Raw genomic sequence first — 18375 nt, 5'->3', positions numbered from 1 at the left:
GGCTGGTGGCGGGCGCTCCCCCTCCTGTCCTTACCTTTGTACCACCTCCCCACCTCTTCTGTCCCCCCCACCCTCTCGCCAAGGCCTTCTAGCCTGGCCCCGGTAATACCCCCCAACTTACCTTTCACCCTGGCTCCGAGTCCTCAGTATTGGGAGACTGTTGTAGTCCCAGCAGTGGCCGTTGCTCTAAATAGCGCTGCTGGAACCAGTGAGCTGCCAGCCATTTGATTTGCCAGTGGTGGGGGCAAGATGGGGGTGGAGGTCCCGCCTCAAACAAATTAATGCCCCTCCAAGCATTGCTGACCAAACTGGCAGGGTGGGGTTGGACAAGCCCTTCACTTTTTCGCTGGCAGTTGCAGGGCAGGATCACCACCCCATTAAATCCAGCCTTAATTGTTTTTTAGAATGACCAAAAAAAAAGTGAATTCTAATAACAGATCCAGTCCTTGTTAAACTAATTTTCAAATTAAATATGTTAAATGTTCTTGTTGCAGAAGCAATTGCACAAAACAGTTTCACCTCTTGAAGCATTGTTTTACGGTGGCTTAACTTAGCCGAGTGTAAAATGTGTGGCCACCTCTTACAAAGGACAATCGTAACTTGCTAATATGTCAGACTACACTGATTGCACACACTGGTGTATCCATTACTAAATAACACAACCTGCTGATACTTGATATTTGATCTAAGCATGCAGAGGCTCAGAGCAATGCCACATTTCAGCTGACCTATCAACACTTTTTGTTGTTGGAGATTCTTTTAATGATGAGTCACTCTCAGCATATAGTAAAGTGAGATCATCACTGTCCTCTTACATGTCAAATGAGCTATATGCAGAGCTTCGAAAGTTTAAAGTGATTTCCTCGTAGATATTTATAGATTTAAATCAAGAATGTCACTCCTTATTTTAAATGAAAAGTTGTAGCATCCCAAGCTATACTCAACAGACTGTTTTTTAGGGTGATTTTAATAAAAGAAAAGCATAAGTAAAATATATTTACATTGATAGTTCTGATACTCTGGCAAGCCATGTTGGGCTTGAACTGATCATCATTCTAGCATGTGATGCTATCAAAAGAAAGATCAGGATTCCAGGGGTAGGGGTCAGTTATTTGATTAATAACACCGTTAACTAATAATATTTGAAAAGGCAGAACTTGCAGAGAGCCAGGAGCCCTCTGTTTCTACATTTTTTTCTTTCCTCAATTGATTTTTTTTAAAGACCAAAATCTCCAAAGTCATTTTAAATGTTGGGGAGGATTGTGCTGTGTTCAGTTGGGAACACACAGCCACCCAAATCCTAGACTGGGCCAGGTTCAAGATCTTAGGTCTTGCAAAGGAGAAGGTTTTCTCTACTTTACAGATTAACGAAAATGAATCTCATATATCGGTCTGGCTTTTCCAAATATCACACTGATGAATACGTATGAAAATTGATGAATTCCAATCAAAAAAACATAAGAAATAGGTGGAGGAGTAGACCACAAGCCCCCTCGAACTTGCTCCACCATTCAATATGACCATGGCTGACCTTGGGTTTCAACTCCATTTTCCCATCAGTTCCCTATATTCCTTAATTCCCAGAGACTCCAAAAATCTGTCTATCCCAGCCTTAAATGTATGGCGGCATCATGGTGATGTCACTGGACTAGTAATCTAGAGATCCATCTAATGCTCTGGAGACAGGGGTTCAAATTCCACCATGGCAACTGGTGGAATTTGATTAATAAATCTCGAATATATAAAGCTGGTGTCACTGATGGTGACAATGAAACTATCATTGATTTCTGTAAAAACCCATCTGGTTCACTAATGTCCTTTCGGGAAGGAAATCTGCCATCCTTACTTGGTCTGGCCTACAAGTGACTCCAGACCTACAGCAATGTGGTTGACTCTTAATTGCCCCTCTAAAATGGCTGAGCAAGCCACTCAGTTAAAGGGCAATTAGGATTGGGCAAGAAATGCTGGGCTTGCCAGCAAAACTAACATCCCATGAAAGAATAAAGAAAAAAACATTAAACGATGGGGCAGAGAATTCCAAAGATTCACAACCCTTTGAGTGAAGAAATTTCTCCTCATCTCAGTCCTAAATGATCGGCCCCTTATCCTTAGACTGGAGCTCTATGTTTTAGAATACCCAACCAGCGGAAACAATCTCTTAGCATCCACCCTATAAAGCCACTTCAAAATTTTGTAGGTTTCAATGAGATCACCTATCATTCTTCTAAACTCTAGAGAATATAATCATGAGTCATAAAAGCTGAAGCTTTTTGTTATAGTTGTACATTTATTTCTACATTATAAATTCGTACGCTAACCATAGCTTAAGGAAGATTGTTGCATTTACCCTTGACAGTAAGTGTAATTTCTCAAATGTGTCAAATGTATATTTAGCTAATCTGAAAAATTTGTCCAAAAGCAATAACAGTAAGCTCAGGTATGGTCATATACCTAATATCTAATTGGTGAAAACTATAATGGTTCTCTACATTAAAGCACAATACAACTCATCCAGGAGAACCAAGCTAGCATGGCAAACATTTCTGACACAATTGTTTATCTTTTCAAGGGTGAAATTCTTTTTAGAGATATCTTCACCACTCCCCCCACCCTCTTGGATGTCTCCACATTATTCTTCATTCTTAGCTAAAACAGTTACCAAACAACTGTTTCCAGGCCTGAATCGGTGCTGTTTAAAAATGAAGATGTGCATAAGCTCCTTAGAGTGATGCTCTCTGGTTTTCTCCATCTCCCACCTGGGATGGGCTTGTTCCCTGCTTGGTAACTTGCACGGCTGTAGTCAGAATGCCTGCATGGGGATGATTATGTGCACAAATCCATATCCTACCACACCATTGTGTTTGGCTCCCAGCACATTGGCTTGGTTATTGCAGTCAGCAGCAAATGAATAGCACTTACCGTTCATTACATTTACAGCTGCCCAAAGATTTAGCATGGACTTTTGAGCAGTTACTTGAGGTAATTAAATGTACATTCCAGTTGGTGTCCTCTACGTGTGATCTGGGAACTATGTGATCAGGCCAAGCAACAGTGTGTATCTTGAACCAATCAGGTTGTGGAATCCATACTGAGCTAGGAATCATCAGTTAGAATATCAAATTCAGAGTAGAAACATAGACTGAAAATGAATTAAAGAGAGGGAAAGAAAGACAATATTAAGAGAGGGATAAAAGAGACAGAAAGAAGAAGTTAAATAAGGTTTTATTTTTGCAAGCTCCAATAATTAAAATGTGAAGAAATGAGAAAATACATTTTCAGTGTCCAGAGAGGTAATTTGGTAGTACATAAAACTTACCACAGCATTAAAAATTCATTTACACTTGAATGGACAGGCCCTAACTTCCTCTGGCTGGTTTAGTGGGTATCTAGTGGACAAATCCTCTGCAACTTCACATCCTTGGTGTTTTTAATGCCAAGTTGCTCAGCAAGGTAGGGATGTAGTGAAGCTTGCAGAGGAGGAAGGCAACTCAGACAACATTTTCCTAATTTCTGCATTTAACCACAAGTTGCTCTCTGATTTACTTCATAATAACGATGATGCTGATGATCTCACCATTATTCCTACAGCAAAATCCAAGCTATTGTCTTTGAATACTTAACACATACAGATGAATTTTACTTTGCTATTTTAACACTCATTCATCTATTTAACTTAAATGGGTCAATGCCTACCAATAAAACTGCAGACAGACAAATGTCATAAAAGTACATTAAGTGTTCAATAAGTATTGTTGGATCATAGGGTGGAATCATCCCAGATTTGCAAAAAGTGCAGTAGCAGACATGAGATAGGACAGCCGCAATGGCTGCTTTTTGTGCTGTATCGTCCCTTTCCTGGCGTGTCCCACCTCATTAATAATGCATTCCCGGGAAACATGGCAGGTCGCTGGCGGAGCGGCTTCTGATTATCCTGCCCCACCATCACCTCAGGCCTTCAGTAACCTAAGCGTAATATTGAAAAAGCGCCCCGCACAGAGCTAGCTCTCTCTAAGGGATCGGAAGCTGCTGCAACGTCATGGCTGTCAAAGGGAAAAAACATGCTGCCCCCCCCCAAATTGAGTGACACTTCCCTCAGGTGCACACTGGACACAGTGGAGACCCGCTATGAAGTCCTCTACCCCAGCTCTGGGTGAAAACCAGCAAGCAAGGTCACCAATCCAGCATGGATTGGCAGCAGTGGTCAGCGCCAACGCCCTGCAAAAGATGACAGCCACCCAGCGCTGGAAGAGGATGGATGATCTCCTCCATTCCGCCAGGTTAAGTCACTCTTCTCATTACTTTTAACTCACACGCTCACAAGCCCATCACACATCCACATGGATCTCACTCACTGCCGGTTCAAGAGATATCACCATTTATTCTCTCACACACACCTTCATCTGCCCTGCGGATCATGTCCTTATCACATCCATTGGCATCACTCACCACCCACACAAGCCAGGCATCCTTATCATCTGGCCTGGCAGCCGTCCTGCTTCTGCTCTCTCCATCTGTATTCATGCAGGACAAGCTGGCCCACAACAACAGGGAGAGGTTGCAGACCGGTGGGTGGAATGCTTGACATCAAGGTCTTCACGGACTTAGAAAATAGAGTCATCTAGCTGGCTCGTAATGATCTGGACTGTTCCTGTGCTGACGATGAGGTTGGCAGCACTCAACAAAGTGAGGATCCAGCAGCGCAACATCCATCAGACAGCCATGCTGTGTGTCAGTTCCCCTGTTCCGCAGTCCCTTGCCTTGCACTGATTATCTCTCCTTGCTTTTGCAGGTACATCTGGGAAGCAGCCAAGGGGATTGACGATCCAAGTCCTTGACTCAATCCCCAAAGGCACCTCAGAAGAAGAATCTGATGACACCCTAATTGAAGACCTGCCACAGCACTCACCCACACCCTCCAGCAGCGTAGAGACACACACCACAGTGCGATCTAATTCTAGAGCAGTTTTGCGGTCACAATCTGGCGAGCACATCATACTTTCTGATCCACAGCAGGCGGCGGCAGGAACTCCCAGGTGTCTGGCACTCAGAGGGCTGCTGGAGGCCAGATATTTGCTGAGTTCGAGTCAGATGAGGAGCTTCTGGACTCGGTTATTCCTCAGTTACTGGAGCTGCAAAGGCAAGCTCGAGAACATCAGGCAGGGATGCCTGCTTCACTCCTCAGATTGCAAGGCACGATGGAGGAGTCTGCCGCTTTCAGTCTGAGGTGATAGTGCCGACATGCCAGTGCACCGAGGTCAACACTGAAAGGATGACGTCTGCCATGGAGACCTTGGACCAGGACATTGGTCCTGCACTGTTGCGCAAGCTGAACTCCATTGCCGATGCGATAGTTGGCTTCCAACAGTGTCAATGTGAGAGGGGTACTGAGCAGCTCAATCTCACTCCAGCTTCCCCTTCTCCTCAAGGAGTCAGCCAGGGGCCCTCAGGCACCCATAAGGAATAAGAGCAGCAGTTTCACACCCCCGGGCGGTCCACCCAAGTGACTCCGAGAGCTTCCGGCCTGATCAAATTCCCTCTCTCTGTGACCCCAACAGCTGCAGCTCCACAGGCTGAAGTAGGGTGCCATTGCCACACAGCAGGACCCCGGGAGCTGCCAAGGCCCTCCAGGTCTTGGCCCTCCAGAGGATGCTTGCCAAGGTCATCACAGACAGGGCGTCACAGTCAGCAGGCCGCCTCCACCTCCACTGTGGATGTCTGGGGAGCACCACAATGTAGCGGCAGGGTTAGGAAGGTTAAGAAGAAGACTAGGCACAGGTGTTAATCACTTGCATTTAATGTTCACTATTGTAAATAAACTCCCAAGAATATCTCCCTGCCTACAGCTCCTTGTTAAGATGAGCAGTATTCGTGTCACTCACATGTGAAACCTTGATTCTGGCACAAGATAAAGGCAGGTGTCTCAGTCCAGGGCCTCTTCCCTGTGCAGTGTGTAACCCTCAGAGCAAAGTGATGGTCCAGCCTCACACTCACTGGATACATTACAGATGCCTGCACCTCGATGGTGCTTGTCATTGCTGCCAGAGTGTTGTTGCAGAGTTCTATCATTCTCTCTGTGTGCTCTCAGCACCTGTAAGGTGGGGCTGCCCCACATTCAATGGGCAATGGTAGGTATAGCAAGACAACTGTTTTGGGCGTGCAGAGCAGAGGCAATGTAAGATCAAAAGGCAGCTGCAAGCCTCCAACTGGCTCCACAAGGAACCAAAGAGAAAAGAACCTCAAGATAAAAGCAAAAAACTGCAGATGCTGAAAATCCAAAACAAAAATAAAAATACCTGGAAAAACTCAGCGGGTCTGACAGCATCTGCGGAGAGGAACACAGTTACTGTTTTGAGTCCATATGACTCTTCAACAGAATTAAGGAAAAGTAGAAGAGAGGTGAGAAAAGAACCTCATTTTGAATTTGTAAGATGAAAATGCTTTGCCTGGTGTCTAGTTAAGTCTATGGGTTGTTGTTGCCTTAGTGGAGATTAGTTTGGGAATTTGTTAAACGTTATGATAGTAGTAATTTGTAGCTATGTGTATATATATTTTAACTTGTGTAAATTAATAAAATGTTTCATTTAGTTTAATGTAAAACCTCAAGAACTGGTGGTCTGATTCCTGAATTTAGAGTCGCATCTCAAACATAACACTTAAAATTATAGGTTATGACAGTTGTTTAAAGTTTCTCTCTGGGGTTTTTAAATAATCAGTGGACAGTGAGTTTGACATGGGAAGGGGGAGTGGTGTGGTGATTCCAGCGAGCAGGGCTTATAATTAGAGGCAAATATATTAAAATGATGTTCCCGACATGTAGCAGACTTGTGGAGCAGACGATTGCAAACTGGTTTCATGGGGGCGTAAAACCGATTTTTAGCCTTCTCCCCATATTGTCCCCACTGCCCGCCATGATGACCAATGCCAACGGGGCTGGAAAATTCCAGCCAGCGTTTTGCAATGGTTACTTTACATTCATAACAGAAAACATTTAATACATACTTAAAGGTAAAATGACAGATTCTTATGTTGATTTTATATAACATGAATTTTAATATTTTAAAGAAATTATAAATTGTTTTTCAACTTGTAATCAATTGTTCAAGTTTAATTACTTTTTATTTCACTTTCTTGAGCTGTTAACCTGACACATATGTCATACAAACTCAAATTTTACATTTGAAGGGCCAAGTTATAGCACATTGACCTTAACGACATGTAAGGTGATGTACATTCAGGCAGCAGATATGCTGAGAATTTACAGAATGGGATTGTGTGACTATTTAGCTACTCTTGTCCAAAGGCAAATGCATCCTATGAATCCTAGACTCCTAGGGAAGAATTTTTCCCCCATCAGAGGTGGGGGTGGGGGGAGAGTTCAGGAGCGGGCGTGTGCTGGTGCGCCTCCAATTGGCGCCCCCGATTGGGGGCGTGCCGCCATTTTACATGGATGAAGTTTCAGGCTTTTTCTGAAGCCCGCCAGGGCTCCCAGCCTGCCCGACAAACTTAAGGTTGGACGGGCAGGTCCTTTAACTAGTTCAATTCATTTTTAAGTGGCCTCAATTGGCCGTTGACAGGTCGGCAGTCACACAGCTGATTCAGCTGCGTCCCCGCCGACCTGAAAATTGAAATGAAGCGGGGTGACATCAGGAGTTCCACCCGACGTCATCCTGCATCATTTTACGCGTCGGCAAGTGGGCCCCCTCCCCCACTTGCTGACCTCAATATCCTGCCCCTAATTTTATCCAAAGGTTTTCATGTTCTTTTAAAATAAAGAAAAATGTATTTGACATTAGACCATGATTATATATGAATGGCAAAAGTGGGGTTGAGTTGGCTGAAGTTAACCCGTGCTGGCAGCTCATAGGGCAAGACGAGCTGTACCTTAAGTGAATTTTGAGATGGGAGTATTTGAATAGATTATTAACACATGAGCATGCCCATATAGCTTGTCCTGTAGCACATTTGGCTGAAGAAATTCAATGAGGCAGCAGCCCTTCAAGAGGTTGCAATCAAAGGTTAGGTTGTGATTGTGGCAGAAAAATCAATTCAGTATTGACAAGGGCTCAACAAAACCATGTGAGTATTATTGCTATCTTTAATGTTGATGAGTAGAGCTGCACCAAAGAAGAGTAGCCCTTTTGGGGGCTGAATGTTATCCTTCCCCTAAAATATACAGCAGTATGGGGGAGGTTGCAACTAAGTCAACACAGTTAACCAGGCAAAAGCAAAATACTGCGGATGCTGGAAATCTGAAACAAAAATAAAAAATAGCTGGAAAAACTCAGCAGGTCTCACAGCATCTGCGGAGAGGAACACAGTTAACGTTTCGAGTCTGTATGACTCTTCATCAGAACTATCCCCTTTCCTACCTAAGTCATTGGTACCAACATGGACCACGACCTCTGGCTGATCACCCTCCCCTAGAAGAATGTCCTGCAGACGCTCCATGACATCCTTGGATGGAATGTGTTTCATCAATATTTTCTTGTCTTCTCCCTCTAGTGAAGTTGTTGGATTTGAAATGTGCAGCTTTCCTGCATTGGAATAATTCTGTGCTCCCTGTTGTGCAGTCCTGGAACCAATGTTGGTCCTTCACGTCACAGCATAAGCAATTCAAAATGGCGGCCGCTGTCAGGTTTCCTGCCCTTTCATCTGGTTTGGCAGGCTTTCTTGTGGGTGGGGCCATTGCTCATGGGGCTACGCAGTCAACAGAGTCATGTAAAGGCTTGGAGTTGTACTGAATTATAGCCCAGCTTCTTTCTCTGAGTTTAGCTGGCCTCCTGTACCAAACCACTTGATCGATTATGGGATTCAGTGGCAGATTAAAATACGTGTTAAAGGCTTTGAGGATGGTGTCAAAGTCCACAGCCAACTCCTCCACCCCCACCTCACAAGAACATTGTCTGCTACTGGACCCACAGCATAAAGAAATGAACAGACCCAACGCTGCTGCTCTTTATCGTACAGTCCCACCACCCGATGCCCAAGGAAGTGTTTCTTCCACAACTTCCAGCTCTGGTCTCTCTGCGGACCCTCAAAATTTTCAAGCAGCTGCAGGAAGGGCAGGGACTGCTCGTGCGATGCTGGTATCGTCATCACCTTCTGGTTTGCCCCCTCCTTCCGTCCAGTTGTAAGTACAAGCTGTTATCAAGTTTTCCTTCACTCTCTGGCTGTGGTTCCGTTGATGGCATCAATGTATTTCTTTACATTGATGTCTCCACTGCTGCCTCCATGTTTTGGACGGCCCCTCTGGTCTGTGGACCCTCGGCGTGGTTCTTGGTTATTAATAGGCGTAACCTATCTTCCCTTAGATAGACTGTAGTTAATACTCTGGTAATGCTTGACACTTGTTAATTAGTATTACATCTAAACAGGTTACAGGGGAGGTACATAGCTGCTGAGCATGGTGTGTTCCAACCTCTCTCTCTCGAGAGAGAGAGAGGGAGTAACGCATGACTGACTGATGTCAGTGACACATCAGCATCTACGTCATACATTAGTATATCCATTCTGTTAACCCTTACACTACACTGCACAAGTGATTATCACCAAAAATAAAAGCATGTGGATTTGGAGGTAACTTAGTGACATGGTTTGCTAATTGGATGGGAAGTAGGCAACAGAGAGTAGGGAAAAGGGGAACATTCTCTGATTGGCAGTGGTGACAAGTGATGTTCTGCAAAGATCCGTACTGTGTTCTCAGTTTGTTGCCACATATATGGATGACTTGGATGAAGGAATAAAGGGGTTGATTTTTGAGCGAGCAACTGGCACAGCAGATTGGTTGACCACCCATTCTGGTAGCAAAGCTCCCCAATGGCTTTAAGGCCCTGACCTCATTAAATTTGGTGGATGAGCTCTGGGTGCAAAATAGCCATCTTGATGCAGCTCACCAGATTGAGGCCTCAAGACTGGACCCAAACAGCTGCCAGCAAGAGAAGTTGCAAGAGCGTTTGTGATCACTGCATAGAGAGCATAGGGCAGGCCAACTCAGATTATATATACGTCGCTGCAAATGAACTCCTTGGGCTGAATTTTCCCCCCATTGGGGGGAAGTTGATGGGCGGGCACGTACGGGCACACTTCCGATTGGCGCCCCCAATTGGGTCCGTGCCACCATTTTATGTGGGCGGGCCAATTAAGGCCCACCCAGCGTGACGTGCAACTGGAAGCGATGAGCGCTCCCTGTGCGGGCAGGGGTTCCTTGAGTCGGGGCCTGCGCTCTTTCACACATGCGCAGGAAAGAGCACAGAAATCTCCCTGAGGCTCAGTGTCATATGAGCTGGGACATGTCAATGAACTTTAATGAAGACATTTATTTAATTTATAAACCCTTCATGAAGCCTCATCCCGCCCATGGATGAGGTTCCATGAAAAATGCAAAGGCTGCCTGGGCTCTTTGTCTGCCCGCCAACCTTAAGGTTAGACAGGCAGCTTTCTCAATAGGGTTAATTAGTTAATTATTGGTCTGAACAGGCGTTTGACAGTTCGGTGGGCACCCAGCTGACTCGCCGGGCACGCCCGCTGAACTGAAAATCTAAATGACGTGCGGTGACATCGGGCTGCATGCCCAACGCCACCCTGTGTCATTTTACGCCTCGGCAAGTGGGCCGCACCCCTACTCACCGAGCCGAAAATTTGCCCCATAGAAACATAGGGCAGGATTTAGCCCTGGGTTGGCGGGCAGGCCCCACCGGCTTGGCGGTGGGCAGGCAGCCGGACTCTGCCGCCGAAACAGGTCCCACCGCCATTTTGAGTGAGCGGGCCAATTAAGGCCCACCCAGCAGCCTGTCCGACAGGAAGCGCTATGTACTTCCTGTGTGGGGTGGGGGGAGGGATTCCCCAGCTGTCAAAGTGCGCTCTTTCACGCATGCGCACACTGCTCCCTGAGACCAAGTGCTGTCTCAGGGAGATTCGTGACAGGTAAGTAAACTCTAAAAATAGATAAATATTAAAATTATTAACATGTCCCCCTCATGTAACAATGTCACACGAGATGGGACATGTTAATAATAAACACATAAAATTTATTAAATTTTTAAAAAATGGACATGAAGCTTCATCCCGCCAGTGGATGAAGTTTCATTAATAATCTACAGCCCGCTGGGGCTCCTGGCCTGTCCGCCAGCCTTAACCTTGGCCGGGCAGGGTGTTTAATAAGGTTAATTAGCCTGTTAATGGCCTTAATTGGCCACTGACAGGTTGGCGGGCGGACAGCTGATTTCGCTATCTGCCCGCCTTTGAGAATATTTAAAGGGACCGGGATCATGTCGGGGATTCTTCCCAACGTCATCCCGCATTATTTTCCCCTCGGCAACCAGGCCCCGCCCCCAAATCACCGAGGGGAAAATCCTGGCCATAGAAATTAGGAGCAGGATAGGCCAATCGGTCCTTTTGCCACCCTCCAATCTGTAGGAACTGTTCCAGAGTCTATAGAATTTTGGAAGATGACCACCAATGCATCCAATATTTCCAGGGTCACTTCCTTTAGTGCTCTGGGGTGTAGATTATCAGGCCCTGGGGATTTTTCAGCCTTTAACCCCATTAATTTCTCTAGCACCATTTTTTTACTAATGCTGATTTTCTTCAATTCCTCCCTCTCACTAGACCCTTGGTTCCCTAACATTTCTGGGAAATTATTTGTGTCCTCTTTTGTGTAGACAGAACCAAAATATGTGTTCAATTCTTCTGCCACTTCATTGTTCCCCATTATAATTTCCACCGTTTCTGACTGTAAGGGACCTACATTTGCCTTTGCTAATCTTTTTCTCAAGACACATTTATAGAATATTTTACAGTCAGTTTTATGTTCCTTGCAAGCTTACTGTCATACTCCATTTGCCCCTTCTTGATCAATCCTTTTATCCACTTTTGCTGAATTCTAAACTGTTCCTAATCCTCAGGCTTGCTGCTTTTTCTGGCAATTTTATATGTCTTCTCTTTGGATCTAATACTATCCCTAATTTCTCTTGCAATCCATGGTTGAGCCACCTTTCCTGTTTTATTTTTGCGCCAGACAGGAATGAATAATTGTTGTAATTCATGCATAAGTTCCTTAAATATTAGCCATTGCCTATCAACCGTCAACCCTTTTAGTAAGGTTCCCCAATCCATCATTGCCAACTCGCACCTCATACCCTCGTAGTTCCTTTATTTAGATTCAGAACCTTAGTTTCGGATTCAACTTCTTCACTCTCCACATTAATGGACAATTCTATCATTTCATGTTGCTCTTCCCCAAGGGACCCCATACAACAAGGTTGTTAATTAATCCTTTCCCATTGTACAATACCCAGTCTAGGATATACCCATGTTCCGCATCATAAGACCATAAGATGTAGTAACAGAAGTAGGCCATTCAGCCCATCGAGTCTGCTCCGCCATTCAATGAGATCACAGCTGTTCTAATAATCCTCAACTCCACTTTCTTGCCTTTTCCCCATAATTCTTGATTGTCTTACTGATTAAAAATCTGTCTATCTCAGCTTTGAATATACTTAATGACCCAGCCTCTACAGCCCTCTATAGTAAAGAATTCCACAGATTCACTACCCTCTGAGAGAAGCAATTCCTCCTCATCTCTGTCTTAAATGGGTGATCCCTTACTCTGAGATTATGCCCATGGTCTTAGACTCTCCCACAAGGGGAAACAACCTCTCAGCATCTACACTGTAAGCTCCCTAAGAATCTTATATGTTTCAGTAAGGTTGCCTCTCATTCTTCTAAACTCCAATGACTACAGGCCCAACCTGTTCAACCTCTCCTCATAAGAAAATCCCTCCATCCCCAAGATCAACCTAATGAGCCTTCCCTGGACTGCCTCCAATTCCTGTATAGCTTTCCTTAGATAAGGGAAACAAATCTGTTCATAATATTCTAGGTGTGGACTAACTAGTGTCTTGTATAGTTTTAGCAAGACTTCCCTATTTTTATACTCCATTCCCTTTGAAATAAAGGCCAACATTCCATTTCCCTTCCCTATTCCCTGCTGAACTTGTATGTTAGCTTTTTGTGATTCATGCACGAGGACTCCCAAATCCCTCTGTGCTGCAGCTTTCTGCAGTCTTTCTCCATTTAAATAATATTCAGCGCCTCTGTTCTTCCTGCCAAAGTGCATAAACTCACATTTTCCCACATTATATTCCATTTGCCAAGTTTTTGCCCACTCACTTACCCTGTCTATATCCCTCTGTAGACTCTTTGTGTCAACCTCACCACTTGCCTCCCACCTATTTTTGTATCATCCACAAACTTGGCGATAGTACATTCACTTCCCTCATCCAAGTCATTAATATATATTATAACTAATTATGGCCCCAGCACTGTTCCCTGTGGCTCTCCACTAGTTACAGATTGCCATCCTGAAAATGCCCCCCTTATTCCAACTCTCTATCTTGTATTAGTTAGCCAATCCTCTATCCATGCTAATATACTACCCCCAACACCATGGGCTCTTATCTTATTAAGTAGCCTTATGTGTGGTACCTTATCGAATGCCTTTTTGGAAATCCAAATATACTACATCTACTGGCTCCCCTTCATCTATCCTGCTTGTTACCTCCTCAAAGAATTCTAATAAATTTGTCCAGCATGATTTCCCCTTCATGAAGCCTGCTGACTCTGCTTGATTATATTATGCATTTCTAAATGCTCTGCTATTGCACCTTTATAATAGACTCTAACATTTGCCCAATGACAAATATTAAGCTAACTGGCCTATAGTTACCTGTTTTTTGTCTCGTTTTTTGAATAAGGATGTTATGTCAGTAGTTTTTAATCCTCTGGGACTTCTCCAGAATCTAAGGATTCTTGGAAGATTACTACCAGTGCATCCTTTATTTCTCTAGCTACTTCCTTTAATATTATGACTTTTAAATCTTCTAATTTATCGCTTATCAAATGTTGTTGCTCATATTTCTGAACAAGTATATTTTATACATTGGATATTTCTGATGTGTCACTGTTAGGTACTTTGTGTTATAAGGTGCAATGGTGACACCTATTGGCAGAAGGGATAAGTGATGTCTCTTTCACCACCTTTCGGAATTTTTTAGATATTTGACTGACCAAATGTGTAAAAGTTGGACATTTTTCTTAGTTACAGTTGGTCATACAATATATTTTCTTCTCCTCCACTCTATGTCTCTGTCAGCAGGAAATAAAATTGTTAGCTGTGATTAGTCAATTCTCATCTTAGTAAATGCTCTCTAATTTATAATAATTTAAGTAGAGATGTTATTTTCTGGCTGAAGGGTCATGAAGACTTGAAACGTCAACTCTTTTCTTCTCCGCCAGACCTGCTGAGTTTTTCCAGGTAATTCTGTTTTTGTTATGTTATTTATCAGACCTGAATAGTTCATAGAGTATAATTAACACAGTTACTCTATGCAGGATATATTCTGATGGTACAAAATAAACGATTACTTCTCAAATGACTATTCCTTATCTCAGATTTTAAACTGCAATTATAAAGTTGTCATCTACTTTATTCTATTATTTTTTTATTTTAAAAAATAGGTCAAAATGAAACAAGCAAGCAAAATACTGAAATTGGTAGATCTGTCAGTAAAGCTACTTCAAGATCTACAAAGAAACAGCCTCAAACAGTTCTGAATAAAAAATCAACATCCTGCGGCAGCATTATAGCTTCAGAGGGAAAGGATAATTCATGTTCAGCACTTTCTTGTCCAAGGCAGTCATTCAGGTCTCAGAGTACATCAACTTTAAGCACTGACTCAAGATGTGAAGCCTTAAATAAATCATTGCCAAAGTCATTTTCTAAAGGTCAGATTGAATTTTGTTTGTTAGAATGTCAGAATTCTTTAGCAGAGAGTCCAGAAAGATGGCCAGCATCTGCTGTTCAGTTGAAAAATCAAAACGTTTCCAAAGAAGTGGATAGTATAGATAATGGAAACAATATCAACAAAGAGAACACATTTCAGAGTTTTGCCTGTATCAGTTCAGATGAGAGGAAAGTGACTACTAAAGAATCCTTAAATGCAGACAGCCAATACTCTGAGAAAATTCAACCACAACTTCCAGTTACCTGCAAGGAAGATGTAGAAAAATCAAATCTATCTGAAAAAGAATGGAGTGAAGGCAGTCCAAAGTACACAACTGGAGTGCCACATTTTGTTCATGGTTGTTTGAAAACGACTGAGTCTAAATCACAGATATCAGGAACACAGTCTCCTCATGAAAACATGGCCGCTACTGAAGATGACAATAACTTGGCAAACATGAAGCAGAAACCCATAAGCTTCATTCACGACATTGTTGGAAATACTGAACTTCCACAGAAAGGAAATGTGACAACAGAGAGAAGCATTAATCCAGTCCCATCCACTATGAGCAACCTTGAAAGCTTACAGAATTCTAAAGTAACGTTGGATGGGGGTATCGAATATCGGGCTGAACCTAAGGAACATTCTGAAGAAGATCAGTTTAAAGAAGCAATATGTGAAGAATCAAAAACTGAACACCCATTAAAAAAGGGGATTGCAGCTACCAAACCGTCTGACTGTGATACGAGAAGTAGTAAATTAACGGTAGGAAAGAAACAGATTTTTTTCACAGTATTATAAGTATTTGATTACTAATTAACTGACATGTACAAGATCAAGTTTTCAGTAGTCATAGTGATGGATTCTGGGTGGAAGCAGTCAAAGCTGTGCACAGAATTTAAAACAGAGAAGTGTCATTAAATAAATTTGCACACTACTCAGATTGATATTATTCACTGCTCTTAAAATTTATGCAATAATAGATTCAAATTAATTTCTTAAAACTATAGAGTGAGGACACATGGCAATATGGTGTTTGCAAAGAAAACCATTTACCTTTTGATCTTCAGTCTCATTCAAAAGAAATTTTCTTTTTAATGACTTTTAAAGACCCTCTTCTCAGATATTTCAGTCCAATTGCCGCTGCCCCAGTCACTACTCATTTCACTCATTTCATTATGGAAGTGAATGTGGATGGAAATTTGAAGCTTTAAATCAGAAGACCACACAACAGACTAATATATGAAATAGAAATAGGAGTAGGCCATTTGGCCCCTTGAGCCTGCTTTTCCATTCCAGAAGATCATGGCTGATCTGATTAGAGCCTCAACTCCACATTCCCACCTACTGCCAACCTTACCCTCTCCCCCTCACCACACATGTTTTGACTTCCTTGTTAGTCAACAATCTAAGTGCCTCTGCCTTAAAAATATTTAATGGCCCTGCCTCCACTGCTCTCTGGGAAACAGAGTTCCAAAGACCAATGACCCTTTGAGAGAAAAAAATTCTCCTCAGTCTTAAATGGTAGATCCCTCAATTTTAAACTGTGCCCCCTAGTTCTAGTCTCTCCCACAAGAGGAAACATCCTTTCTGAATCCACCCTGTCAAGTCCCCTCAGGAACTTATATGTTTCAATAAGATCACCTCTCATTCTTCTAAACTCCATTGGATCCAGGCCCAGCCTGTCCAGCCCTTCCTCATAGGATAAACCCCCCCCCCGCCACCGCCATCCCAGGTATCAGTTGCGTGAACCTTCTCCGAACTGTTTCTAACGCATGTATATCCATTCTTAAATAAGAAAACCAAAACTACACACAATACTCCAGATGTGGTTTCACGATGGCCCTGTACAACTTAGCAAAACATCCCCACTTTTATATCCCATTCCCCTTGCAATAAATGATGACATTCCATTTGCCTTCCCAATCACTTGCTGTTCCTGTATACTAACTTCTTGTGATTCGTGTATCAGGACAGCCAGATCCCTCTGTACCTCAGAGTTCTGTAATCTCTCTCCATTTGAATGGTATGCTGCTTTTCCATTCTTCCTGTCCAAGTGGACAAGTTCACATTTTCCCACATTACCACATTATACTCCATCTGCCAATTTTTTGTCCACTCACTTAACCTGTCTGTGTCCCTTTGCAGGCTCCTTATGTCCTCTTTACAACTTACTTTCCTAACTACCTTTGTGTCATCAGCAAATTTAGCAACCATACATTCAGTCCCTTCATCCAAGTCATTAATATAAATTGTAAATAGTTGAGGCCCCAGCACTGATCCCTGTGGCACTCCGCTCGTCATATCTTGCCAACCTGAAAATGACCCATTTATGCCTACTCTCTGTTCCCTGTTAGCTAACCAATCCTCTATTCATGTAAATATGTTATGTCCTATGCCATGAGATTTATTTTTCTGGAAATCTAAGTACAGCACATCCACCGGTTCCCCTCTATCCACATTGCTTGTTACTTCCTCAAAGAATCCCAATAAGTTAGTCAAACATGATTTCACTTCCACAAAACCATGTCGACTCTGCCTGATTGCACTGAAATTTTCTAAGAGTCTTGCCATAACCTCCTTAATAATAGATTCCAGCATATTCCCTATAACAGATGTTAAATTAACTGGCCTGTAGTTGTCCTGCTTTCTGTATCCTCCCTTTCTTGAATAGAGGAGTCACATTTGCTATTTTCCAATTAATAGGACCTTTCCAGGGTCTGGGGAATTTTGGAAAATTAAAACAAATGCATCTACTATTTAAGCAGCCACTTCTTTCATGACCCTAGGATGAAATCCATCAGGACCTGGAGACTCGTCAGCCTTTAGTTCTAATAATTTTCTCAGTACCCTTTCCCTGGTGACTGTAAGGAGAGAATTTTCCCCCTGTCGGGGGTATTGTGCAGGGGCAGGAGCGGGCAGGCGCGGACTTGATCAGTGCCTCTGGTCGGGCCCGTGCCGCCGTTTTAAGTAGGCGGGCCTTAATTGGCCTGCCCAGCTTGACGCACAGCCGGAAGCGCTGTGCGCTCCCTCTGCAGGCGAGGGGGTGAGAGTTCCCTGAGTCAAGAGTGTGCTCTTTCGCGTGCACCTCAGGGAGATAAGTTTTAAGTTTTAAAAGTTTTAATAAAGAAACAGAAATTTAAGACATGTCCCCTCATCTGACAGTGTCACATGAGCTGGGACATGTCAATGAACTTTATTGAAAAAATGTATTTAATTTATTAACCCTTCATGAAACCTCCCGCCTGTGGATGAGGTTCCATGAAAAATGCAAAGGCCGCCTGGGCTCTTTGCCTGCCCGACAGCCTTAAGGTTGGACAGGCAGCTTTCTCAATATCCTTAATTAGGCCCGCCGAACTGAAAATCTAAGTGACGCGTGGTGATGTCGGGATGCACGCCTGACCTCACCCCGCGTCATTTTACGCCTCGGTGAGCGGGCCCCATCCCCTGCTCACTGAGCTGAAAATTCTCCCCTAAGTATTTTAAGCTCCTCTCTCCCGTTCATCACCTCTTCACACTTATTTTTGGGATGTTATTTGTATTCTCTACAGCGAAGGCAGAGGCAAAATATCTGTTCAGTTCGCCCGCCATT

General features: G+C 43.4%; 1 protein-coding gene across 1 annotated transcript in view; it reads left to right on the top strand.

The window, feature by feature from the left end:
• The window catches only part of LOC121287976, an 81140-nt gene that overhangs the window by 54504 nt on the left and 8261 nt on the right, over positions 1-18375 (top strand). Inside the window, exon 10 of the mRNA XM_041206153.1 lies at positions 14518-15548. Coding sequence (XP_041062087.1) covers positions 14518-15548 — 1031 coding nt within the window. The remainder of the gene's footprint in view (positions 1-14517; positions 15549-18375) is intronic.

Source organism: Carcharodon carcharias, chromosome 15 (assembly GCF_017639515.1).
Source record: "Carcharodon carcharias isolate sCarCar2 chromosome 15, sCarCar2.pri, whole genome shotgun sequence".
Lineage (NCBI taxonomy): Eukaryota > Metazoa > Chordata > Chondrichthyes > Lamniformes > Lamnidae > Carcharodon > Carcharodon carcharias.
The sequence above is the reverse complement of the archived record's forward strand: the minus strand, read 5'-3'. Positions and strand labels throughout refer to the sequence as shown.